General features: G+C 49.3%; 1 protein-coding gene across 1 annotated transcript; it reads right to left on the bottom strand.

The window, feature by feature from the left end:
* Positions 1-9733: 9733 nt before the first annotated feature.
* On the bottom strand, positions 9734-12301 carry FRAT1 (FRAT regulator of Wnt signaling pathway 1). The gene has a single exon (XM_035268654.3). The coding sequence runs from the start codon at positions 12123-12125 to the stop codon at positions 11286-11288; it is 840 nt and encodes a 279-aa protein (XP_035124545.1). The 5' UTR covers positions 12126-12301; the 3' UTR covers positions 9734-11285.
* Between the last annotated feature and the right edge of the window lie 9741 nt (positions 12302-22042).

The following is a 22042-nucleotide window of genomic DNA, read 5'->3' as shown; positions in this document are numbered from 1 at the left end:
GCAGTCGGGTTAGATTTCACTGAAGTAGCTGTCGTCCTCCTCTCTCTGCCCTGTCTTCCCCAGGCATAGAGCCCTTGCTGAACCCCTTCCTAGTTCCTGCCTTGCCCGTTTTTCTCTTTTGTATTTTTTTGAGACAGTCTTATTACTCTGTCACCCAAGTTGGAGTGCAGTGGTGCAATCTTGGCTCACTGCAGCCTCGGCCTCCTGGGCTCAAGCAGTCCTCCCACCTCAACCTCCTGAGTAGCTGGACTACAGGCTCATGCCACCATGCCAGGCTAATTTTTTAGATTTTTGGTAGAGATGGGGTCTCACTGTGTTGCCTAGGCAGGTCTTGAACGTGAGCTCAAGTGATCTGCCTGCCTCAGCCTCCCAAAGTGCTGAGATGAAAGGCATGAGCCGCCATGCCTGGCTCCTGCCTTGTCCCTTCCCTGCCCAGTTCTACTAACCAGCCCCCAGGGAAAACCTCTCCTGCTCTGCACACTCCCAAGGCTAGGGCTGCAGAGGAAGACTGGTGCTCAGTTGACTCAGCCCTTTCTGCTCACTAGCTGTGTCATGCCTTTGTAATTTGTAAAACAGTAGTACTTAATAGGGGTGTTGGAAGGGTTAAATGGGAAGGGGAGACTTCAGTCATGAAAAAATGACAGCTGCTCATTCTTGGTATTACCACATGGCTTTATGTGCCATGAGGTAGGCATTATTTTTCTAAAAGATAAGAACTGCAGGCAATTTGGGAAAAGACCTATGGGATCTGAGTGGTTCTCTACTTTCCTAGGTAGAGAGGGAGCTGATCCCTGTTATGGGCAGGCACCCTGGTTGGCACCTTTTACAAGGCTTTTTTTTTTTTTTTTGAGACGCCATCCCACTCTGTCCCCAAGCTGGAGAGCAGTGGCACAATCTTGGTTCACTGCAGCCTCTACCTCCTGGGTTCAAGCAATTCTTCAGCTTCCCAAGTAGCTTGGATTACAGATGCCTACCACCATGTCTGGCTCACTTTTGTATTTTTAGTAGAGATGGGGTTTCACTATGTTGGCCAGGCTGGTCTAAAACTCCTGACCTCCAAGTGATCCACCCACCTTGGCCTCCCAAAGTGCTGGGATTACAGGCGTGAGCCACCATACTTGGCCCTACTTTGCTTTTTACAATGGTGAAAGGTAGGGATTATTGGTGGTAGAGCAGAATCAGAACTCAGGGCACTTAAGTTGGTCCTTTTGCCTCCTGTCTGAACCTACACACCCCAACTCCTGTTACTGATCCAGCCATTTGCAAAGCCTGTGAAGGGCCTGGACCTTGGCCTGGGGAAGTGTCTCTGTGTTTAGGAGGTAGTGGCCATTTCCAAGGTGTTGCAGCTTGGGATAGTCATTTCCTAGTACTCAGCTCAGGAATGATTTTGGCTAGGATATCCCTAGCCCCTTGTAGTGGATGGGCACAGAGTTGAGACAACTTTGTCTTCTGAAGGGGCCAATGCCCATGTTTCCCTGTTAACATTCTGCGAATGTCTAGCTTAGAAGGACCAGAGCAATAGGGAAATAATGAGAAACGGTGTGTGTGTGTGTGTGTGTGAGAGAGAGAGAGAGAGAGTGTGTGTGTGGAGAATTAGAAGTTTCACGTGGAAAGTTAGAAGGACAGAAGCCTGGTGCCTCATAAATGACTAGGAGTTGGAGAGGGTTCCGGGCTGCAGTCAAGGCTAAGGGGGTGGGCGGGGCAGGGGTGGGGAGTGGGGCTTGGGAGATGGGCAGTAATAATACCAGGTAATGTGCAATAGTGCCTGTCACTTGCCAGGCTGTGTTCTAAGCACTTTTTCTTTTCTTTCTTTCTTTTTTTTTTTAAGACAGTCTCACTCTCACCCAGGCTGGAGTACAGTGGCGTGATCTTGGCTCACTGCAACCTCTGCCTCCCTGGTTCAAATGATTCTCCTACCTCAGCCTCCCAAGTAGCTGTAGCTACAGGTGGGCACCACCATACCTGGCTAATTTTTTTTTTTGGTACAGAAGGAGTTTCATTATGTTGTCCAGGCTGGTCTCAAACTCCTGACCTCAAGTGATCCACCCACCTTGGCCCCCCAAGTGCTGGGATTATAGGCGTGAGCCACCACACCCAGCCTATGTGTGCCGGGTGTGTGTTCTACACACTTTACAAAGACCCAACTCATCAAATCTCTATGGGAGGAAGAAGACTACACAAAAGGGAACAGACAGAATAAAAGTAGAACCAAGAGAAGCCGAGGGTGGCTGTAGGGGGAACAGTAGAAGTGTGGAATATACGTGGGTCCACATGTGCATATAACACAAACACAGCTGTGTTTTATCTCTAAGTATATCCTCTGTGGCCAGGCCACAGAGATCCAGGGCATATGGAGTCAGATCTTGTTGAATGACATTCACTGTCTTGAACCCTGAAGTTAATTCTCAAGTTCCCTTTGTCAGCACCCTTACGTAGCGTGTCTTGAACATCTGCGCTGAATTCCTCCCCTACTTAGCCCAGCTAATGAAAAGTATGGTGCATCAGCAGAAAGGGGTTTGTGACTTCAGTGTCTAGGAAAGATTTTCAGGAAAACCTAGGAAACCATTTTTCACCAATCTTAGGCTATGAAATCTAATTTAGACAGTTAGAGAAATGGGCCAAAGGCAGGGCAAAGGTAACAGGATGATAACCAGCTCTTGCTTTTTTTAACCCACCCAAATCAATAAGTCAAACAAACTGCCTGGGCAGCCTATCAATTGGGGGTTGTGATTTTTTGTTTTTGTTTTTGTTTTTTTTTTAGACAGTTTTGCTCTTCTTACCCAGGCTGGAGTACAATGGCAGGATCTCAGCTCATCTCAACCTCCACCTCCTGGGTTCAGGCAATTCTCCTGCCTCAGCCTCCTGAGTAGCTGGGATTACAGGCACGCACCACCATGCCCAGCTAATTTTTTGTATTTTTAGTAGAGACGGGGTTTCAGCATGTTGACCAGGATGGTCTTGATCTCTTCACCTTGTGATCCACCTGCCTCGGCCTCCCAAAGTGCTGGGATTACAGGCTTGGGCCACCACGCCTGGCCGATTTTGTTTTTTTTTAGACGGGGTTTCACCATGTTGGTCAGACTGGTCTTGAACTCCGGACCTCAGGTGATCTGCCCACCTTGGCCTCCAAAGTGTTTGGATTACAGGTGTGAGCCACTACGCCCGGCCTGGGGGTTGTGATTTTACCTGCTATCAGTCAGCAGTTGATAAGGGGGAGCACTTAAACTCCTTGGTATCAGTTTTAGTTTTCATTCCATTATAGCATCAGCTAGAGATAATTCATTCACAGAAAAATAACAGAAACATATCCAGCCATCCCAGGCACAAAGGATTATACAAGGTGGTTTCAGCAGCCAATCTGTCAGGTTCCAGCCACACTATGGCAGGACGGTTAGTGACTAGGGAGCTGTCATATGGGGCATCCCCACCCATAGTCCCCCTAAGCCCTGCCCTTCAAACCTGCCCTGGCTGAGGACCCCATACTGCCCCACTCCGCCAGGAACTTAGTCCTTTATAGGATCTTTCCTTTGATTTCACCCTTTTTTTTTTCTTGAGACAGAGTTTTACTCTGTCACCCAGGCTGGAGTGCAGTGGTACAATCTTGGCTCCTGGTTTCAAGTGACTACTGCCTCAGCCTCCTGAGTAGCTGGGACTACAGTCGTATGCCACCATGCCCAGCTAAATTTTATATTTTTAGTAGAGTTTCACCATGTTAGCCAGGCTGTTCTTGAACTCCTGACCTCAGGTGATCCACCCACCTCGGCCTCCCAAAGTACTGGGATTACAGGCACGAGCTACTGCACCCCGGAGATTTCACCCTTTTGTATCCTCCATCTGCATCCAGACAAGCACAGGTGTCTCCTGGCTGAGTGAATTCTTCCCTTGATCCATTTTCCCTTTTTAGCTGTTGTCCCTCTTTTCCCATCTTCAGACTTGTAGGCACCACAACGTCCCAAGCACCCCATTCCCTTAGCGTCCGCCAGTCTGTTGAAATTGCCCCATGTGTTCGCTCTGCAAATATTTGCTAAATACCAGTACCCTGGCGCTGTTGCTAAATTCAGCTATGTTTCAGGCAGTGGCCTAAGCATTTTTACTAGCATTAGCTCAATTAATCCTCACAACAAACCTATGAGGTGCGGGGACTTTTATTATAATGGAACTTTGCAAATGAAGGTAAGGTTAGAGAGGGGAAGTCACCTGCCCAAGGTTACAGGAAGGAGCTTTCAAGGAAGGAGCCAGGTAGTCTGGCTCCAGAGCCATGATTTTACAGCTACCTGGTACTGTAACAGGCCTACCGGTTTTCATTTGGAAATGTTCCTCGTATTTTCCTCTCCCCGCCCAGGCCCTTATCGCCTGGGTGCCTGGGAGCTGTAACAGCCATTCAGCCGATCTGGCTGACCATCAGTGTTTCCTCTCAGCTCCAGACCACTCCCCATGCTGTGTGACCTGACAATCTGCCTGAAACATCCTCTTCATCTTGTCACTCCTCTGCCATCACAAAATATATACTCTATTGGGGAAGAGAAGACATTCACATATGAGTCCCTGAGATAACTCTAATGTGTTAATGACATTAAATGTGAGAGTGCAAACAAAATGAACTCAAAGGCCACTTCCTGCGAGGAAATTGCATGATTTTCTTTCTTTCTCTTTCTTTCTTTCTTTCTCTTTCTTTCTTTCTTTCTTTCTTTCTTTCTTTCTTTCTTTCTTCTTTCTTTCTTTCTTTCTTTTTCTTCATTCTTTCTTTCTCTTTCGTCTTTCTTTCTTACTTTCTTTTTTTTTTTGGAGATGGAGTCTCACTGTCACCCAGGCTGGCGTGCAATGGCACAACCTTGCCTCACTGCAACCTCCACCTCATGAGTTCAAGTGATTCTCCTGCCTCAGTCTTCCAAGTAGCTGGGACTACAGGCGCCCACCATCATATCTGGCTAATTTCTGTGTTTTTAGTAAAGATGGGGTTTCACCATGTTGGCCAGGCTGGTCTCGAACTCCTGACCTCAGGTGATCCACCTGTCTTGGCCTCCCAAAGTGCTGGGATTATAGGTGTGAGCCACTGAGCCCACCCTATTGTATGGTTTTCTTAGTACAGATTATAGACAGGAGTGGACACGACAGGCAAGTAGAACTTGAGCATTTGAATTTTGGAAAAGGATAGGTTTTCTGATAGGAAATGAGGGAGTTAAGAGCTGTGGTCCCAGGTTGTCCTCATTGCCAACTGCCTTTATTCCACCAGCTCCAACCCTCAGCTGCTTTCCAGGCTTAGCTTGGCTCCACTCCCCACCACCCTTTTTTTTCTTTTTTTGAGATGGAGTCTCGCTCTGTCACCCAGACTGGAGTACCATGGGGTGATCTCTGCTCACTGCAACCTCTACCTCCTGGGTACAAGTGATTCTCCTGCCTCAGACTCCTGAGTAGCTGGGACTATGGGCATGTGTCACCATGCCCAGCTAATTTTTGTATTATTAGTAGAGACAGGGTTTCACCATATTGGCCAGGCCGGTCTTGAACTCTTGATCTCGTGTTCCACCCACTGTGGCTTCCCAAAGTGCTGGGATTACAGGCGTGAGACACCACGCCCGGTATAAATGAGTTTATTGAGCTTACTGACCCTGTCTCAAATCACACAGCTGGTGGTGGAGGGCTGCCTGCAGAGGCCCCACTCTTATCTATTCTGTCTTTTGGGTAACACTGGTAGGGGCAGGTCAACTGTGCTCCCTTCAGTTATGATGGAAAACCAGGAGTAAGCACTAACTCAGGAGAGTTTTTGCCCCTTCGCCTGCACCAGCTATCACAGTGTTCAAATGGAGTGTACCTCGGACTGAAAACCTCCCTGAACTTCCATCTGTAAATGAGGCGGTATACCAGACTGCTGAAGGCTGAGCTCTCCGGGGGCTGACGATTTGTGATTACTGAGCATTGGTACAAGAGGGGGGCTAATTGAGTGAGTTAGTAATTTGGTTGCCAAGGTAACTTTTTCCTGATTGGAAGGAAGGGATCACAGGGTTCAACACAGACTTTGCTAGATAGGAAAGTGCTGTCTGATCTTTGCTCCATGTTTCTGTTTCTGAGCTGGAAAAAGGAAGCAAAAAAGGATAAAAATTGAATCCAAATATTGTCGCATATATGCCTAATTTAGGATGAAATCTGTGAGGTGTGGCATTCTTTTCTCTAAATCACTTATTTCCCAATGTATATGTTCACTTTTTTTTCATTAAATTTATAGCTTTGTTCTCTTATCTCACCCAGGCCATTTTCTGTGGCCAGCGGTCTTCAAAGGATACTGAACATTTTGTAAGGAAATGGCGTTCCCTAACTCAGGCTAGGGACCTGAAGCACAATTTTCCGGGGTTCCAATGGCAGGGCCACCAATTTGGGCAACTGCAGGGATGTCATTCCCCTGGTAGCCTATGTGCAGAGTTGTGCAGTGAACAATATTGGACTGTGTTTCATGATATGAAGCCATTGGAAAGAGCCCTGAGATGGGAGCTGGGAGACCAAGGTTCTAGACTTTGCTAAACCTCTGGCTTCATAAACATCTTTGGTAGGTCACTCTGCCCTGCTCATTTCCTTGGACTATTTTTCCGCCTATAAAATGGTCTAGTAAGACTTTTATTTTATCTTTTTTTTTGAGACGGAGTTTCGCTCTTGTTACCCAAGCTGGAGTGCAATGGCAAGATCTCAGCTCACTGTACCCTCTGCCTCCAGGGTTCAAGCAGTTCTCTGCCTCGGCCTTCTGAGTAGCTGGGATTACAGGCACCTGCCACCGTGCCCAGCTAATTTTTGTATTTTTAGTAGAGATGAGGTTTCCTCATGTTGGCCAGGCTGGTGTTGAACTCTTGACCTCAGATGATCCACCTGCCTCAGTCTCCCAAAGTGCTGGGATTACAGGTGTGAGCCATGGTGCCTGCCCCAATATGACCTTTAAAAATACTTTATGTCGGCCAGGCGCGGTAGCTCACGCCTATAATCCCAGCCCTTTGGGAGGCCGAGGCGGGTGGATCACGAGGTCAAGAGATTGAGAACATCCTGGTCAACAAGGTGAAACCCTGTCTCTACTAAAAACACAAAATTAGCTGGGCATGGTGGTGCGCGCCTGTAGTCCCAGCTACTCGGGAGGCTGAGGCAGGAGAATTGCTTGAACCCAGGAGGCGGAGGTTGCGGTGAGCCGAGATTGTGCCATTGCACTCTAGTCTGGATAACAACAGCGAAACTCCATCTCAAAAAAAAAAACAAAACTTTATGTCAATCCTGGCTGGGCAAGGTGGCTCACACCTGTAATCCCAGCACTTTGGGAGGCCGAGGCAGGTGGATTCCTTGAGCCCAGGAGTTTGAGTACAGCCTGGGCAACATGGCAAAAACTTGTCTCTATAAAAAATTTTAAAATTAGCCAGACATGGTGACACGCACCTGTCATTCTGACTACTCAGGAGATGGGAGAATCACTTCATTACAGGAGCTCACACCTGTAATCCCAGCACTTTGGGAGGCTGACGTGGGTGGATCACAAGGTCAAGAGATTGAGACCATCCTAGCCAACGTGGTGAAACCCTGTCTCTACTAAAAATACAAAAACTGGGCCGGGCATGGTGGCTCATGCCTGTAATCCAAGCACTTTGGAGGCCAAGGCGGGCGGATCACCTGAGGTCGGGAGTTCAAGACCAGCCTGACCAACATGGTAAAACCCAGTGTTAAAAAAGTAATAATAATAAATAAAAATAAAAATACAAAAATTAGTGGATGTGGTGGCATGTGCCTGTAATCCGAACTACTCCAGAGGCTGAGGCAGGAGAATTACTTGAACCTGGGAAGTGGAGGTTGTGGTGAGGGAAGATCACACCACTGTACCCTAGCCTGAGCGAGACAGTGAGACTTCATCTCAAAGAAAAAAGTGCTAAAGTGCTATAGATAGAGAGGCTTTAGTTTTTTCCAGTTTTACTTTTTTAGAAGGGCATTGTACTACATGGGCCCTAAGGTTGAGTCTGACCTTAACCAGTCATTCTTATTACAAGAAGCTATGCACAGTCGGTGCAGTCACATCAAATCATAGCCAGTTTCAGGATGGAGAGAAAGCCCTGGATTGCTCAGAACCCCTTACACCTTGGATAAATCCTACCTCCACTAAGAAAGGGAACTGGGGACTCCAGGGATACTCCCATGCCAGGGACATCACTACCTGACCACTTTCCCCTCATGCTCAGTGCCCAGAGGTGGTGCCCACCGCACTGTTGGGGTCTTCTCTTCTTCAGTTTGTATTAGGGTCTCCATAGTTATGCTTCCCATGCTAGAGAACACTGGACTGAGCCCCCCACAGCTCTTTCTGGGCATGTTGTGGGAAATGGCAGGCTTGGTGGGTTCTGAAGGTACTCCACAGAGACCATCAGGATCTCTGTGTGAATTTGAGAAAATGGGGCATTGAGACAAAAAGGGAGTTAGAAAATCAGGACTCAAAGTCATAGAACACTCCAGAAAGCAGGTTTGGGATCATGGCATGCTCTTTTTTTTTTGAGAGGGAGTTTCCCTCTTGTTACCCAGGCTGGAGTGCAATGGCGCGATCTCGGCTCACCGCAACCTCCATCTCCTGGGTTCAGGCGATTCTCCTGCCTCAGCCTCCCAAGTAGCTGGGACTACAGGCATGCGCCACCATGCCCAGCTAATTTTTTGTATTTTTAGTAGAGACGGGGTTTCACCATGTTGACCAGTATGGTCTCGATCTCTTGACCTGGTGATCCACTCGCCTCCTTTTATTAATTTATTTTTTTGAGGCAGGGTCTTACTCTGTCACCCAGGTGGTAGTGCAGTGGCTCAGTCATGGCTCACTACAGCCTCAAATTCCCGGGCTCAAGCAATCCTCCTGCCTCATTTATTTTTTTGTAGAGACAAGGTCTCACTCTGTTGCCCTGGCTGGTCTTGAACTTCTTGGCTCAAGCAATCCTCTCACTTTGGCCTCCCAAAGTGCTGCTAGGATTACAGGTGCCAGCTACCAGGCCTGGCTCACCTTTTATTTCATTATCCCTATTGTATGGATGAGGAAACTGAAGACCACAGAGGTAGAGCAACTTGTCCAAGGTTCCCTTCCCACTTCAGAAGTGCACTTAAACCCTGGGTACTCTTTCCTCAGAGGGAGGAAATTAGCTCCTTCCATGAGGGAACAGACTGAAGTCAGAACTAGGATAGACATGGGCTGTTATGTCACTGCTTAGGGACAGAATGGCATAAATGCCCCAGGGGCAAAGAGAGGAGTCTTTTATTAGTTTCTAGCCAGCTTTCCTACCACCAGGCTCCCATTGTGAGCAGTTCCCTAATCAAGAGCTGCCCCAGCCTTAAGGGCCACCCTGTGGAACAAGTGCACTTAATGGCCACAGTAGAAAGAACAAAAAAAAAAAAAAAGCCTCCCAGTCTGCAGTGACTGGCTGATCTGATGTCCTTTGCTAATAGAGGCAGCTTTATAACACATCTCCATCACTGACTAGTAATCCAAAAGGCTCCGAGGTTTTAACGAATGGGATTGGTCCAAAACCTGACCTCACTTTCATTTAATTTCATGCCAGCACCAATACACACCCAGCTGCGGAGACCTTGTCTAGCTAGTGAGCTGCTCAGACACAAAGGCGCTCTAATTACCATCCGCAAGCCAGGCTGACAGGGCTTTCAAGTGTTTTCATGTTTATGGAGATCAGAGAAATGTGTTCTGTACATCTTTTTCACCAATGGCAAGTATAAAATAAAACCAAACAAAAAACCCAACGCATTTATTCAAAGCAGGCATTTCAGTTAAGTTAAAATCCTATAATCAGGACAGCCACAACTCCAGACACTCCGGTGCGAAGTGTAGATATGTCAGTAGCCACATCTGGATGATGAACAAGCCATTGACTATAAAACTAGAACAACAGCACAGTCCCAGCGCCTTCAATGAGCGAACGGTATGTTCCAAGCACTTCACCATGGTTCGCAACGGCAAAGCCTGCAGCTTCTCCATTTGGAGGGTCACATTTTCTACTCGGTTTCCTGCACTTACAAAGGCCAGCTGGCATGACTGGGGGAGGGGCAGAGGGAGGAAATCAACTCCGTCTATCCAGGGAATTGCAGCTGTTACTGCAAATGGCCCCGGAGAGCCCATTATAAGCTGCTGTGCTAGGCTGTGTGTCCCTGGAGTGCCCATCACATGACGAATCCCTAGCCCCCAACCCAGGCCCCCAGGATCCCTGCGCCACCGAATGAGTAGGACAGCAGAGCCGAGGGGGAGAGGAGGAACCCAGGACTCCGTCTAGCGAGTTTCCGTGAAAGCCGGGGCCTCGGCCAGGGGCGGTGGTCGCCCAGGGAAGCACAGGCGCCCAGCACGTCCGCGCTTTCCCACACCCGCGGTGGCGGCGGCGCGCGTGTCCTCAGGAGACTCCAGCACTTGCAAAATACTGCGCTCTTCTCCGAACACGGGCAGAACCCGGCTACTCTGCCCCGCAACCCAGTGCGTGCCCAGGAAACAGTGACCTTGAACCCTCGGAGAGGCAGGCCGGCTGTGAAAATACACTTTAGAGAGGGCGTGGGGTTTACCCCGCGCCTCATTCTACCCTTCCACCACCATTCAGCACCCCCCGCCCCCACCTCCTGTCCGCACCTGTGTGGTACAGCCTTCCCTCCCACTCTGAGAAAGGCAGACAATTGCAAAGAGAGGGCGGGGGTTACTCCTATTCAATCCCCAAAGGGTCCCTTCATGGCACCGGCTATTTGATATTAAGCAGCACCTCCAAAGACACAAGATGTTTTTTTTTTTAAGTGTCGAAAATATTCAAGTCCGGCAGATTGGGGTGCACCCTGAAATTATCCACTCATGTTTTCCTCCCACAAAGTGGACCAGGAGCCAGCTCTGAAAAGGTGAAAGCAAGTAACTGGCATCTCATCCTCCGTGGTTCCAGCGCACCGCGATCCCGAGAAGCGTGGGCTGTGGCCACATGGTCGCCGGCTGGAGGGCACTGAGAGGCTGCACAGAACTGCAGGCTCCGCGGCCAGGTCGGGTCACGCCAAATAAGGAGTTCTACTGACTTTTAAGCTTGGGGTGCACTCTGTAAAATCTGCCTTAAATAGGGCCAAGTCCTGCATTCCAAATATTTTGGCCTTCGACCCCAGTGTCCCGTGAAACATTCGCGATTTTTCGGTCCCTCATCATTAGCTTTTTTTCTCTCGCTTCCAAAAGCCAGAGTTCTCCATCAGCCTGAGCAGAACTGCAGCCCTCAGGGGAACCCCTTGCCCTCCAGTATGAGGCTGGCGCTGTGACCACCCCAGGCGTGTTAGCTGCCAGGGACAAGAACGCCGTCGCCAGTTCTGGGCTGCGCCCTCCCGGACGCGCCTGGGTCACTGCAGGCCGCGCGAGGGCTGCGAGGCGAAGGGGGTTCATGCACCGGGGCCGACAGCGGTCCCAGGAGCGGGCGTTGAGGAAGCTTTGCACGTAACTGCAGCCGTCGAGAATGAAGCCTCCGCACGGCCTCCTTGATGAGGTTTCCAGAGAGCACTAGCTGCTGTAGGAGCCGGTGCGGGTCGTCGTCGCCTGTGCGGGTTTCGGGTTGGGACCCGCGTCGCTGCTGCAGGCGGCGGGAGGCGGCGGCGCCCCGGAGCCATCCTCGCCGGCACGGACCCGACAGCGGCTGTGGGACGCCCTGCTTGCCAGCCCCCGGAGGCCCATCAAGGTCGGCCTGAGGGGGCAGTGGGGACAGCGCGCTGGGGCCTGCCGCGAGCTCCGCCACGCAGTAGGGCGCAGCGCGGCCCCGCACGCGGCCGCGGTCCCCCAGGGTGCTGCGCAGGGCCCCAAGGGGCGCCGGGCCCACTGTCTCCATCGACACCGGCGGCAGCAGCAGCGGCACTGCCGGGGGCCGGGCCTTGTCCGCCCGCACCGCTGCAGCCAGGGGCCCCGGGGCTCGCAGCGGCGCCCCCGGGGGCGCGCACGGCGAGGCCGGGCTGTCCTGCGCCGGGTCCAGTTGCAGCGTCTCGCCGATCTGGGCCACCAGCCGGTCCACCTCGCCCGAGCCGCCCAGCGCCACCGACTGCTCCAGCAGGAGGAAGCTGTCCTCCTCCTCTTCCTCCCCCTCCGCCTCCTCGCCGGCTTCCTCTTCCTCCTCCCTCCGGCAGGGCATGGCCCCCTGTCCGGGCACCCGGAGCTGTGCGGGCGTCGCTGGAGGCTTAGCTGCCCGTGGGCGCGGTGGGCCGCGGCAGAGCGGGCGCGGGGCTGAGGCCGAAGCCCGGGCCGGGGCGGACACGGAAGCCGGAGCCCGCCAGGCACTCGAGCCGCGCGCCTGCCGCCGCGGGAGCCGGAATCCTGCCGGCTCGAGTTGATTTGTAAACAATGGGTGACGTCGTGCCGGGCCCTACCACCGCGCCGGGGCAGGGGTGCTGTGCCGCTGTGGGGCGGAGCTCCTGCGGAACTAGGGGTCTGGGTGAAGCAGGGCTGCCGTCTTCGCTCCTTCGCTAAGGGTGCTGTCTGGAGGGGCGCCCTGGGGACCTGATCCTGGCTCCCGCAGTAGGGCGCTGTTGGCATTTCCAGAAATGGACACCAGCGTGGACCCCGTTGGTTTCTTCCACACACAAGCACATACACTAACACACACACACCCACCCACACACCCCTTCTCTCCTTGCGTCAACTTAACCGGTTTTTAGCGTTTGCGCTTTTGAGGTCCAGCAGGCGGGCATCTGGAGAGGATGGAAAGGAAGAGGAGTTAGGCTAGAGATTTGTACGGAGATTATAGAGAAACGAAGCTGACAGGAATGGAAAGGAAGAAGGGGACCTTGTCGTGCAATGGGGGTGGCAGAGTTGGAAATGGCAAAGAAAGGCCACAGATGACTGTTTCTTGATAGAGATCCTGGGCGATGGGGGCCTGGACTGGGGTTGGCGTTGCTGGAGAGGAGAAAAGGAAGTTGCCAGTCTTTTTTTTTTTTTTTTGGAGGAGCCTCGCTCTGTTAACCAGGCTGGAGTGCAGTGGCACGATCGCCAGTCACTATAACCTCTACCTCCTGTGTTCAAGCAATTCTCCTGCTTCAGCCTCCCGCGTAGCTGGGATTACAGGCGCCCACCACAAGCCGGACTAATTTTTGTATTTTTAGTAGAGACGGGGTTTCCCCATGTTGGCCAGGCTGGCTTTGAACTTCTGACCTCAGGTGATCCACCCACTTCAGCCTCCCAAAGTGCTGGGATTACGGGTGTGAGCCACCGCGCCCGGCCTAGGTTACTAGTCTTTTTTGTTTGTTTGTTGAATGAAGTTTCATTTTTTTTGCCCAGGCTGGAGTGCAATGACACGATCTTGGCTCACTGTAACCTCTGCCTCCTGGGTTCAAACTCTTCTCCAGTCTCCCAAGTAGCTGGGATTACAGGCACCTGCCACCATGCCCAGCTAATTTTTGTATTTTTAGTAGAGACAGGGTTTCACCATGTTGGCCAGCCTGTTCTCGAACTCCTGACCTCAGGTGATCCGCCGCCTTGGCCTCCCAAAATGCTGGGATTACAGGCATGAGCCACCAGGCCTGATCTATTTAAATGTTTAAAATTAAAATAATTAGTAGCAGTTTACAATTTGTGCTTTTTAAATCTCTGTTTCACAACCTGTAAGCCTCATACATTATTTATTTATTTATTTTTGAGACGGAGTTTCACTCTTGTTACCCAGGCTGGAGTGCAATGGCGCGATCTCGGCTCACCGCAACCTCCGCCTCCTGGGTTCAGGCAATTCTCCTGCCTCAGCCTCCCGATTAGCTGGGATTACAGGCACACGTCACCATGCCCAGCTAATTTTTTTGGTATTTTTAGTAGAGATGGGGTTTCACCATGTTGACCAGGATGGTCTCGATCTCTTGACCTTGTGATCCACCTGCCTCAGCCTCCCAAAGTGCTGGGATTATAGGCGTGAGCCATCGTGCCCGGCCCAAGCCTCATACATTATTGTGGGCATCAAAAATGGTACAACCACTTTGGAAAGTCTAGCAGTTTCTTATAAAATGAAACATATGCTTGTACTGGAAAACAGTTCCAATCCTGTATACTTAGCTAAGAGAAATAAACACATGGGCCCACATCAAGGCCTACAGGGAGGTGATATTAGCAGATTTTTTTTTAAATTGAGACAGGGTCTCCCTCAGCTGGGCGCAGTGACTCAACCCTGTAATCCCAGCACTTTAGGAGGCTGAGGCAGGCAGATCACTTGGGGTCGGGAGTTCGAGACCAACCTAACCAATATGGAGAAACCCCATCACTATGAAAAAATAAAATAAATTTATAACAATTTAAAGGCCAGGCGTGGTGGCTCACACCTGTAATCCAAGCACTTTGGAGGCCAAAGTGGGCAGATCACCTGAGGCTTGGAGTTCAAGACCAGCCTGACCAACATGGTGAAACCTCCTCTTTTTTTTTTTCTTAAACATTGCTACAAGGACGTGTCTAAGAAACCTCCTCTTAAAAAATAAAATAAAAAGGGACAGGGTCTCCCTCTTTTTCCCAGGCTGAAGTGCAATGGAACCATCTCGGCTCATATCACAGGAGTCTTATTCATAAAAGCCAAAACGAAATGGTCCAAGTGTTCATCAGCAGGTGAATGGACAAACAACCCATTGTACATTCACACAAGATGATGACAGAAAACAGTTCAGCAACAAAAAAATCTGAATATTGCTGCATGCAGTAACATGAATGAAGCTTAAAAATAGTATGCTAAGTGAAAGAGGCCAGATGACAATGGGCATACATCATATGTTTCCGTTTATATGAAGTTCTAGAACAGGCAAAGTAACTTATGGTGGGGGAAAAAAATCAGAAGACTGGTTGCCTTTGGAAAAGGTAGAGCAGGGGCAGGGCTGACACTGAAGAGACAGAGGGAACTTGTAGGAGGGTGGGCATGCTCTAAATCTTGATATCTGGATTTGGGTTTCACAGGTTTAGGCATGTGTTAAAACTCATTGAGTGAACTGGGCTCGGTGGCTCGCGCCTGTAATCCCAGCACTTTGAGAGGCCGAGGTGGGCGGATCACCCAAGGTCAGGAGTTTGAGACCAGCCTGGCCAACATGGAGAAACCCCATCTCTACTAAAAATATAAAAATTAGCCAGGTGTGGTGGTGCACGCCTGTAATCTCAGCTACTTGGGAGACTGAAGCATGAGAATAGCTTGAACCCGGGAGATGGAGGTTGCAGTGAGCCAAGAATGTGTCACTATACTTAACCCTGGGCAATAGAGTGAGACTTCTTAAACACAAAACAAAACAAAAAACTCATTGAGTGGTATATTTAAGAATGTATTGTAGGTCAGGCACAGTGGCTCACACCTGTAATCCTAGCACTTTGGAAGGCTGAGGCAGGTGAACAGCTTGAGCTCAGGAGTTCAAGACCAGGTTGGGCAATGTGGTAAAACCCCATCTTAGCTAAAAAATCTGCTATGACCACCTCCCTGTAGGCCTTGATGTGGGCCCATGTGTTTATTTCTCTTAGCTAAGTATCCAAAATAGAAATACAAAAATTAGGCCAGGCACTGTGGCTCATGTCTGTAATCCTGGCACTTTGGGAGGCTGAGGCAGGCAGATATCACTTGAGGTCAGGAGTTTGAATCCAGCCTGGCCAACATAGTGAAACCTCATCTCTACTAAAAATACAAGAAAATTAGCCTGGTCTGTTGATGGGTGCCTATAATCCCAGCTACTTGGGAGGCTGAGGCAGGAGAATCGCTTGAACCTGGGAGGTGGAGGTTGCAGTGAGCTCAGACCACACCTTTGCATTCCAGCCCGGGTGACAGAATTGAGACTCCATCTCAAAAAACAAACCAACAAAAAAAAACCCAAAAATTAGCTGGGCTTGGTCACTCACACCTGTAGTCCCAGCTACTTGGGCAGTTGAGGCAGGAGGATCGCTTGAGCCCAAGAGGCAGAGGTTGCTGTAAGCCAAGATTGTGCCACTGCACTCCAACCTGGGCAACAGAGTGAGACCCTGTCTCAAAAAAACCAAAAACCAAAGATGAAAAAACAATCACAACAAAGAAACAAACAAAAATTGTAAATTTTACATAAAGAGAATAACTTGTAAAGAAAGATTGGCTGGGCATGGTGGCTCATGTCTGTAATCCCAGCACTCTGGGAGGCCGAGGTGGGCTGATCACCTGAGGACAGGAGTTCGAGACCAGCCTGACCAACATGGTGAAACCCGCCTCTCTACTAAAAATACAAACTTAGCCAGGTGTGGTGCTGCATGCCTATAATCCCAGCTACTTGAGGGGCGGAGCCAGGAGAATCGTTTGAACCGGGAGGCAGAGGCAGAGGTGGCAGTGAGCCAAGACTGTGTCATTGCACTCCAGCCTGGGGGCGACAGAGTGACATTATAGCTCAAAAAAAAAAAAAAAAGGAAAAGAAAGAAAGAAAGAGTGAATTCTAGTAATAGACATGCTGATGAGTTTGGAGTGAGGTGTACTGATGTTTGGGATTTATTGCAAAGTACACTAAAATGTGAGAAGGATTAATATAGATGGATTAGAAGGATAGTTAGACAGGTAGACATGTGATAAAACATGTATTGTAAAATGTTTTACCATATGACCCATTAATTCTACTTTTAGCTATATACCTGAGAAAATTGAAAATATATGTTTACATAAAAACTTGTACACAAATGTTGATAGCAGCATTATTCGTGATAGTCAAAAAGTGGAAACAACTCAAATAAATGTTCATCAGCTGATAAATGGATGAGTAAAATGTATACTCATATGATATGATGGAATATTATTCACCATAAAAAGGAATGAAGTACTGATACATGCTGCAAAATGAATGAATGCTGAAAACATTATGCTGAGTGAATGAAGTCAGACAGGAAAGGCAACATATTGTGTAATTCTATTTATATGAAACGTCCAGAATAGACAAATCCATAGAGACAGAAGGTAGATTAGTGGTTGCCAGGGAATGGGAGGAGGGGAATTAGGACTAACTGCTAATAGGTAAGAGTTTTTTTTGGGGGGGGGTTAGGAAAATGTTCTGAAATTAGTGCTTCTGTTTGCAGAACATAATGAATATACAGTACTACAAATGATTGAAGTGTACACTTTAAAATGTTGAAGTTTATGTTATGTGAAGTATATCTCAGTTTTTAAAATGCTAGAATCTAGGTGCTGGGTAAAGGGTTTTCTTTCAATTTTGTTGGCTGTTTGAAAAATTTTACAATAAAGTGTTAGAAACAAGGCCGGGTGCGGTGGCTCACGCCTGTAATCCCAGCACTTTGGGAGGCCAAGGCGGGTGGATCACAATGTCAAGAGATTGAGACCACCCTGATCAACATGGTGAAACCCTGTCTCTACTAAAAATGCAAAAAATTAGCTGGGCACGGTGGCCCGTGCCTGCAATCCCAGCTGCTCAGGAGGCTGAGGCAGGAGAATTGCCTGAACCCAGGAGGCGGAGGTTGCGGTGAGCCGAGATCGCGCCGTTGCACTCCAGCCTGGGTAACAAGAGCGAAACTCCATCTCAAAAAAAAAAAAAAAAAAAGAAAGAAAGAAAAGAAACAATAAGCTGTAGAAAAGGGGGAACTGGGCTGGGCATGGTGGCTCACACCTGTAATCCCAGCACTTTGGGAGGCTGAGGTGGGTGGATCACCTGAGGTCAGGAGTTTGAGACCAACCTGGCCAACACAGTGAAATCCCATCTCTACAAAAATACAAAAATTAGCCCAGCATGAAGGCGGGTGCCTGTAATCCCTGCTACTCCAGAGGCTGAGCTGGGAGAGTCGCTTGAATCCGGAGGCAGAGGTTGCAGTGAGCCGAGATCATTCCATTACACTCCAGCCTGTTTGACAGAGAGAGACTCCATCTCAAAAAAAAGGTGTGGGGAGTTGGCTGGGCACAGTGGCTCATGCCTGTAATCCCAGCACGTTTGAAGGCTGAGGCAAGACGATTGCTTGAGCTCAAGAGTTCAGGACCAACCTGGGCGAGGTAGCGAGACCTGTCTCTAAAAAAGAAAAAAAATTAGGCGTGTTGGCATGCACTTGCAGCCCCAGCTACTTGGGAGGCTGAGTTGGAAGGATCACTTCAGCCTAGGAGGTCAAGGCTGCAGGGAGCTGTGATTACATCACTGCATTCCAGCCTGGGTTACAGAGTGAGAACCTGTGAGAAAGAAAGAAGAAAGAATGAAAGGAAGAAAGAATGAAAAAAGAAAGAAAGAAAGAAAGACGGAAGGAAGGAAGGAAGGAAGGAAGGAAGGAAGGAAGGAAGGAAGGAAGGAAGGAAGAAGGAAGGAAGAGGAAAGAAAATTATTGATTAGTGGCACCCTTTAGGACTGGCAAGAAAGAAAGGAAGGAAAAAAGAGAGAAAGAGAGAGAAAAAGAAAGAGAGAGACTGAAAGGTAGAATTGATATTTGGAACCCTTTAGGACTGGCCAGAACATGAAGGGCTCAGGGCTGAAGGTTGGGAAGGAAGGGAGGAACAAAAAGAGAGGAGAGGAGGTGTTCACCCTGCTGCAAGGCTGGCCAGCACACAGCAGAACTGTGTGGGCTCGTGCTCCAGGAGCAAAAGGATGTAGGTAGATCCTGCTGCAGATTGAATACATTCTCCTCTACTGTGGAGGATTTCAAACTGTAAGGGACGGGAAGTTTGTGATGGTAGGGAAATGTGGCTTGAGAAGCCAGCAGCAGGCTCGAGTGACTGGACTGGGAAGTGGCAGGGCAGACACAGGGTTGCTTCATTATCAGTCCTTTCAATGCCTCCCAGCCTCCCAAACAAGGCGGCTTAGCTGACTGGGGAAGAAGGATTTGTATGAGAGAATTTAAGAGATCAGGGGATTCGGCCATGCGCTATGGCTGATTCCTGTAGCCCCAGCATTTTGGGAGACCAAGGCAGGCAGATCACTTGAGGTCAGGAGTTCAAGGCCAGCCTGGTCGACTGACAAAACCCTGTCTCTACTAAAAATACAAAAATTGGCCGGGTGTGGTGGCTCACGCCTGTAATCCAAGCACTTTGGAGGCCAAGGAGGGCGGATCACCTGAGGTTGGGAGTTCAAGACCAGCCTGCCCAACATGGTGAAACCCTGTCTTAAAAAAATAAATAAATAAAATAAAAATACAAAAATTAGCCAAACATAGTGGCAAGCACCTGTAATCCCAGCTACTTGGGAGGCTGAGGCAGGAGAATTGCTTAAAACCAGGAGGTGGAGGTTGCAGTGAGCCGAGATTGTGTCATTGCACTCCAGAGGGAGCAACAAGAGTGAAACTCGATCTCAAAAAAAAAAAAAAAAGAAAGGGGATTAGGGGACTCAAAGTGAGGTGTTAAGAGATGATGAGATATTAAACATTTTTTTGAGACGAAGTTTTGCTGTCGTTATCCAGACTGGAGTGCAAGGGCACGATCTCGGCTCACCACAACCTCCGCCTTCTGGGTTCAAGCAATTCTCCTGCCTCAGCCTCCCGAGTAGCTGGGACTACAGGCGTGCACCACCATGCCCAGCTAATTTTTGTATTTTTAGTAGAGACGGGGTTTCACCTCGTTGACCAGGTTGGTCTTGATATCTCTTGACCTCGTGATCCACCCGCCTCGGCCTCCCAAAGTGCTGGGATTATAGGCGTGAGCCACCGCGCCTGGCCTAAACATCTTTTGTTAAGCCAGGTGTGGTGGCTCGCACCTGTAGTCACAGTACTTCGGGAGGCTGAGGTGGGTGGATCACCTGAGGTCAGGAGTTAGAGACCAGCCTGGCCAACATGGTGAAACCCCATCTCTACTTAAAAAAGAATACAAAAATTAGCCAGGCATGGTGGCAGGCCCCTGTAATCCGAGCTACTTGGGAGACTGAGGCAGGAGAATCACTTGAACCTAGGGGGTGGAGGTTTCAGTGAGCTGAGATGGCACCACTGAAGTCCAGTTTGGGTGACAGAGCGAGACTCCATCTCAAAAAATAAAATGAAATAAACATCTTTGAGTAGAGTAGCAGCTGAGGAAGCCATGGCAGGCAAAAGTTAAAAATGTCTTGAAGCTGCTGACGGGCAGGAAAGAGAAACCACTGGTTAGACAGTGGGGAGTTGGGAGTGGGGAGTGGGGGTGGGAGCTAGAACAGTTGGGTCTAGAAGCCAGTAGTTAAAATGACTAGATTGCTTTGGAGCAGTGTAGAATGTTCTGCTATCTGGTGTAATCTGGGCTCACTGCAACCTCCACCTCCGGACTTCAAGCCATTCTCCTGCCTCAGCCTCTTGAATAGCTAGGATTGCAGGCACCCACCACCATGCCTGGCTCATTTTTGTATTTTTAATAGAGATGGGGTTTCACTGTCTTGGCCAGGCTGGCCTCAAGTTCTTAACCTCAAGTGATCCACTCGCCTCGGCCTCCCAAAATGCTGGTATTACAGGCATAAGCCACTGCTCCCGGCTTTTTCTTTTTTTTATTATTATTATTTTTAACACAGCATTGACTGAAGATATTTTGTGATTTATAAAGGAGAAAGGTCTCTAGGTTAGGGAGATGGTTCAGAGAGATGCAGCCCTGAGGCTGGAGGCTGGAATAGTGTACCGGGTTGAGTAGTTCCTCTAAATTTCTGTCTACCTAGAACCTGTGAATGTGACCTTATTTGGAAATAGCGTCTTTGCAGATGTCATCAAGCTAAAATGAGGCCGTACTGGATTAGAGTGGGACCTAACAAGGGGACTGGTGTCCTTGTAGAATGAGGGAAATTTGGACACAGACACATGAGGAAAACGTCATGTGGCAACATGTCAAGCATGAAATTATTTCTTGTGATTACAGCTCAGGCTGGCAGCTCAATGATTGAGAACCTCTGTGATGGATGTTGGGTCCTGACAGGCCCAGCTAGATCTACCATTAGAACAGGAATCAAGTGTGAAGAGGCCAAGCGTGGGGCTCATGCCTGTAATCCCAACACTTTCTTTTTTTTTGAGATGGAGTCTCGCTCAGTTGCCCAGGCTGGAGTGCAATGGTGCAATCTTGGCTTACTGACACCTCTGCCTCCCAGGTTTAAGTGATTCTCCTTTCTCAGCCTCCCGAGTAGCTGGGATTATAGGCACGCACCAGGTGTGGGCCTGGCTAAATTTTTGTATTTTTGTGCAGATGGGGTTTCACTGTGTTGGCCAGGCTGGTCTAGAACTCCTGACCTCAGGCAATCCACCCGCCTCAGCCTCCCAAAGTGCTAGGACTACAGGTGTGAGCAACCGAGCCCGGTCCAGTAATCCCAACACTTTGGGAGGCTGAGGCAGGGCTATCTCTTCAGCCCAAGAGTTGGAGACCATCCAACATCGTGAGACCCCTGTCTCTATCCCCCGCAAAAGAATGACGAGATGGGAAGACAAGGGGTCAATAAATCTCCCATGGAGTATGTGTGTGTGTGTGTGTGTATTTTTTTGAGACAGTCTCACTCTGTTGCTCAGGCTGGAGTCCAGTGGCACAATCATGGCTCACTGTAGCCTCCACCACCTGTGCTCAATCCTCCCACCTTAGCCTTTCAAGTAGCTGTAACCACAGGTGTGCACCACCTGGCTAATTTTTGTGATCTTTTTTGTAGAGACAGGGTTTCATCATGCTGTTCAGTCTGGTCTTGAAGTCCTGGGCTCAAGTGATCTGCTCGGCCCAGCGTCCCACAGCGCTGGGATAAGTAGGCCTGAGCCACTGTGCCCAGTCCTCATGGTATGTTGATCAGAGGTAAAAGATGGCCACGTTAGGACCAAGTGTCAGGGACCATGAGGCTGACCCCATGTAGGCTGAAGCAGTTAGTGCTCCCATTTCTAGGACTGTGCCACCCTTGCTACGTGGCTGGCAATGGGAATGGAAAAGTAGATGCTCAAACTTGCAGCATGATTAGTTGTAGGTGTCTGTAGGAGGCAGTCTTACATCTGCAGAAGCACAGTGCCCATATGGATGCCTGGGACAGCTGTGGTATCCACAGAGCTGTAAGTCAGGAGACACATGTCTGGCTGGGTACCATCATTCAGGGTTTTGTTGTTGTTGTTGAGATGGAGTTTTGCTGTTGTTACCCAGAATGGAGTGCAATAGCACAATCTCGGCTCACCGCAACCTCCACCTCCTGGGTTCAAGCAATT

This window comes from Callithrix jacchus, chromosome 12 (genome assembly GCF_049354715.1).
Source record: "Callithrix jacchus isolate 240 chromosome 12, calJac240_pri, whole genome shotgun sequence".
In the NCBI taxonomy this organism is placed as follows: domain Eukaryota; kingdom Metazoa; phylum Chordata; class Mammalia; order Primates; family Cebidae; genus Callithrix; species Callithrix jacchus.
This window is presented reverse-complemented; position numbering and strand designations above follow the sequence as displayed.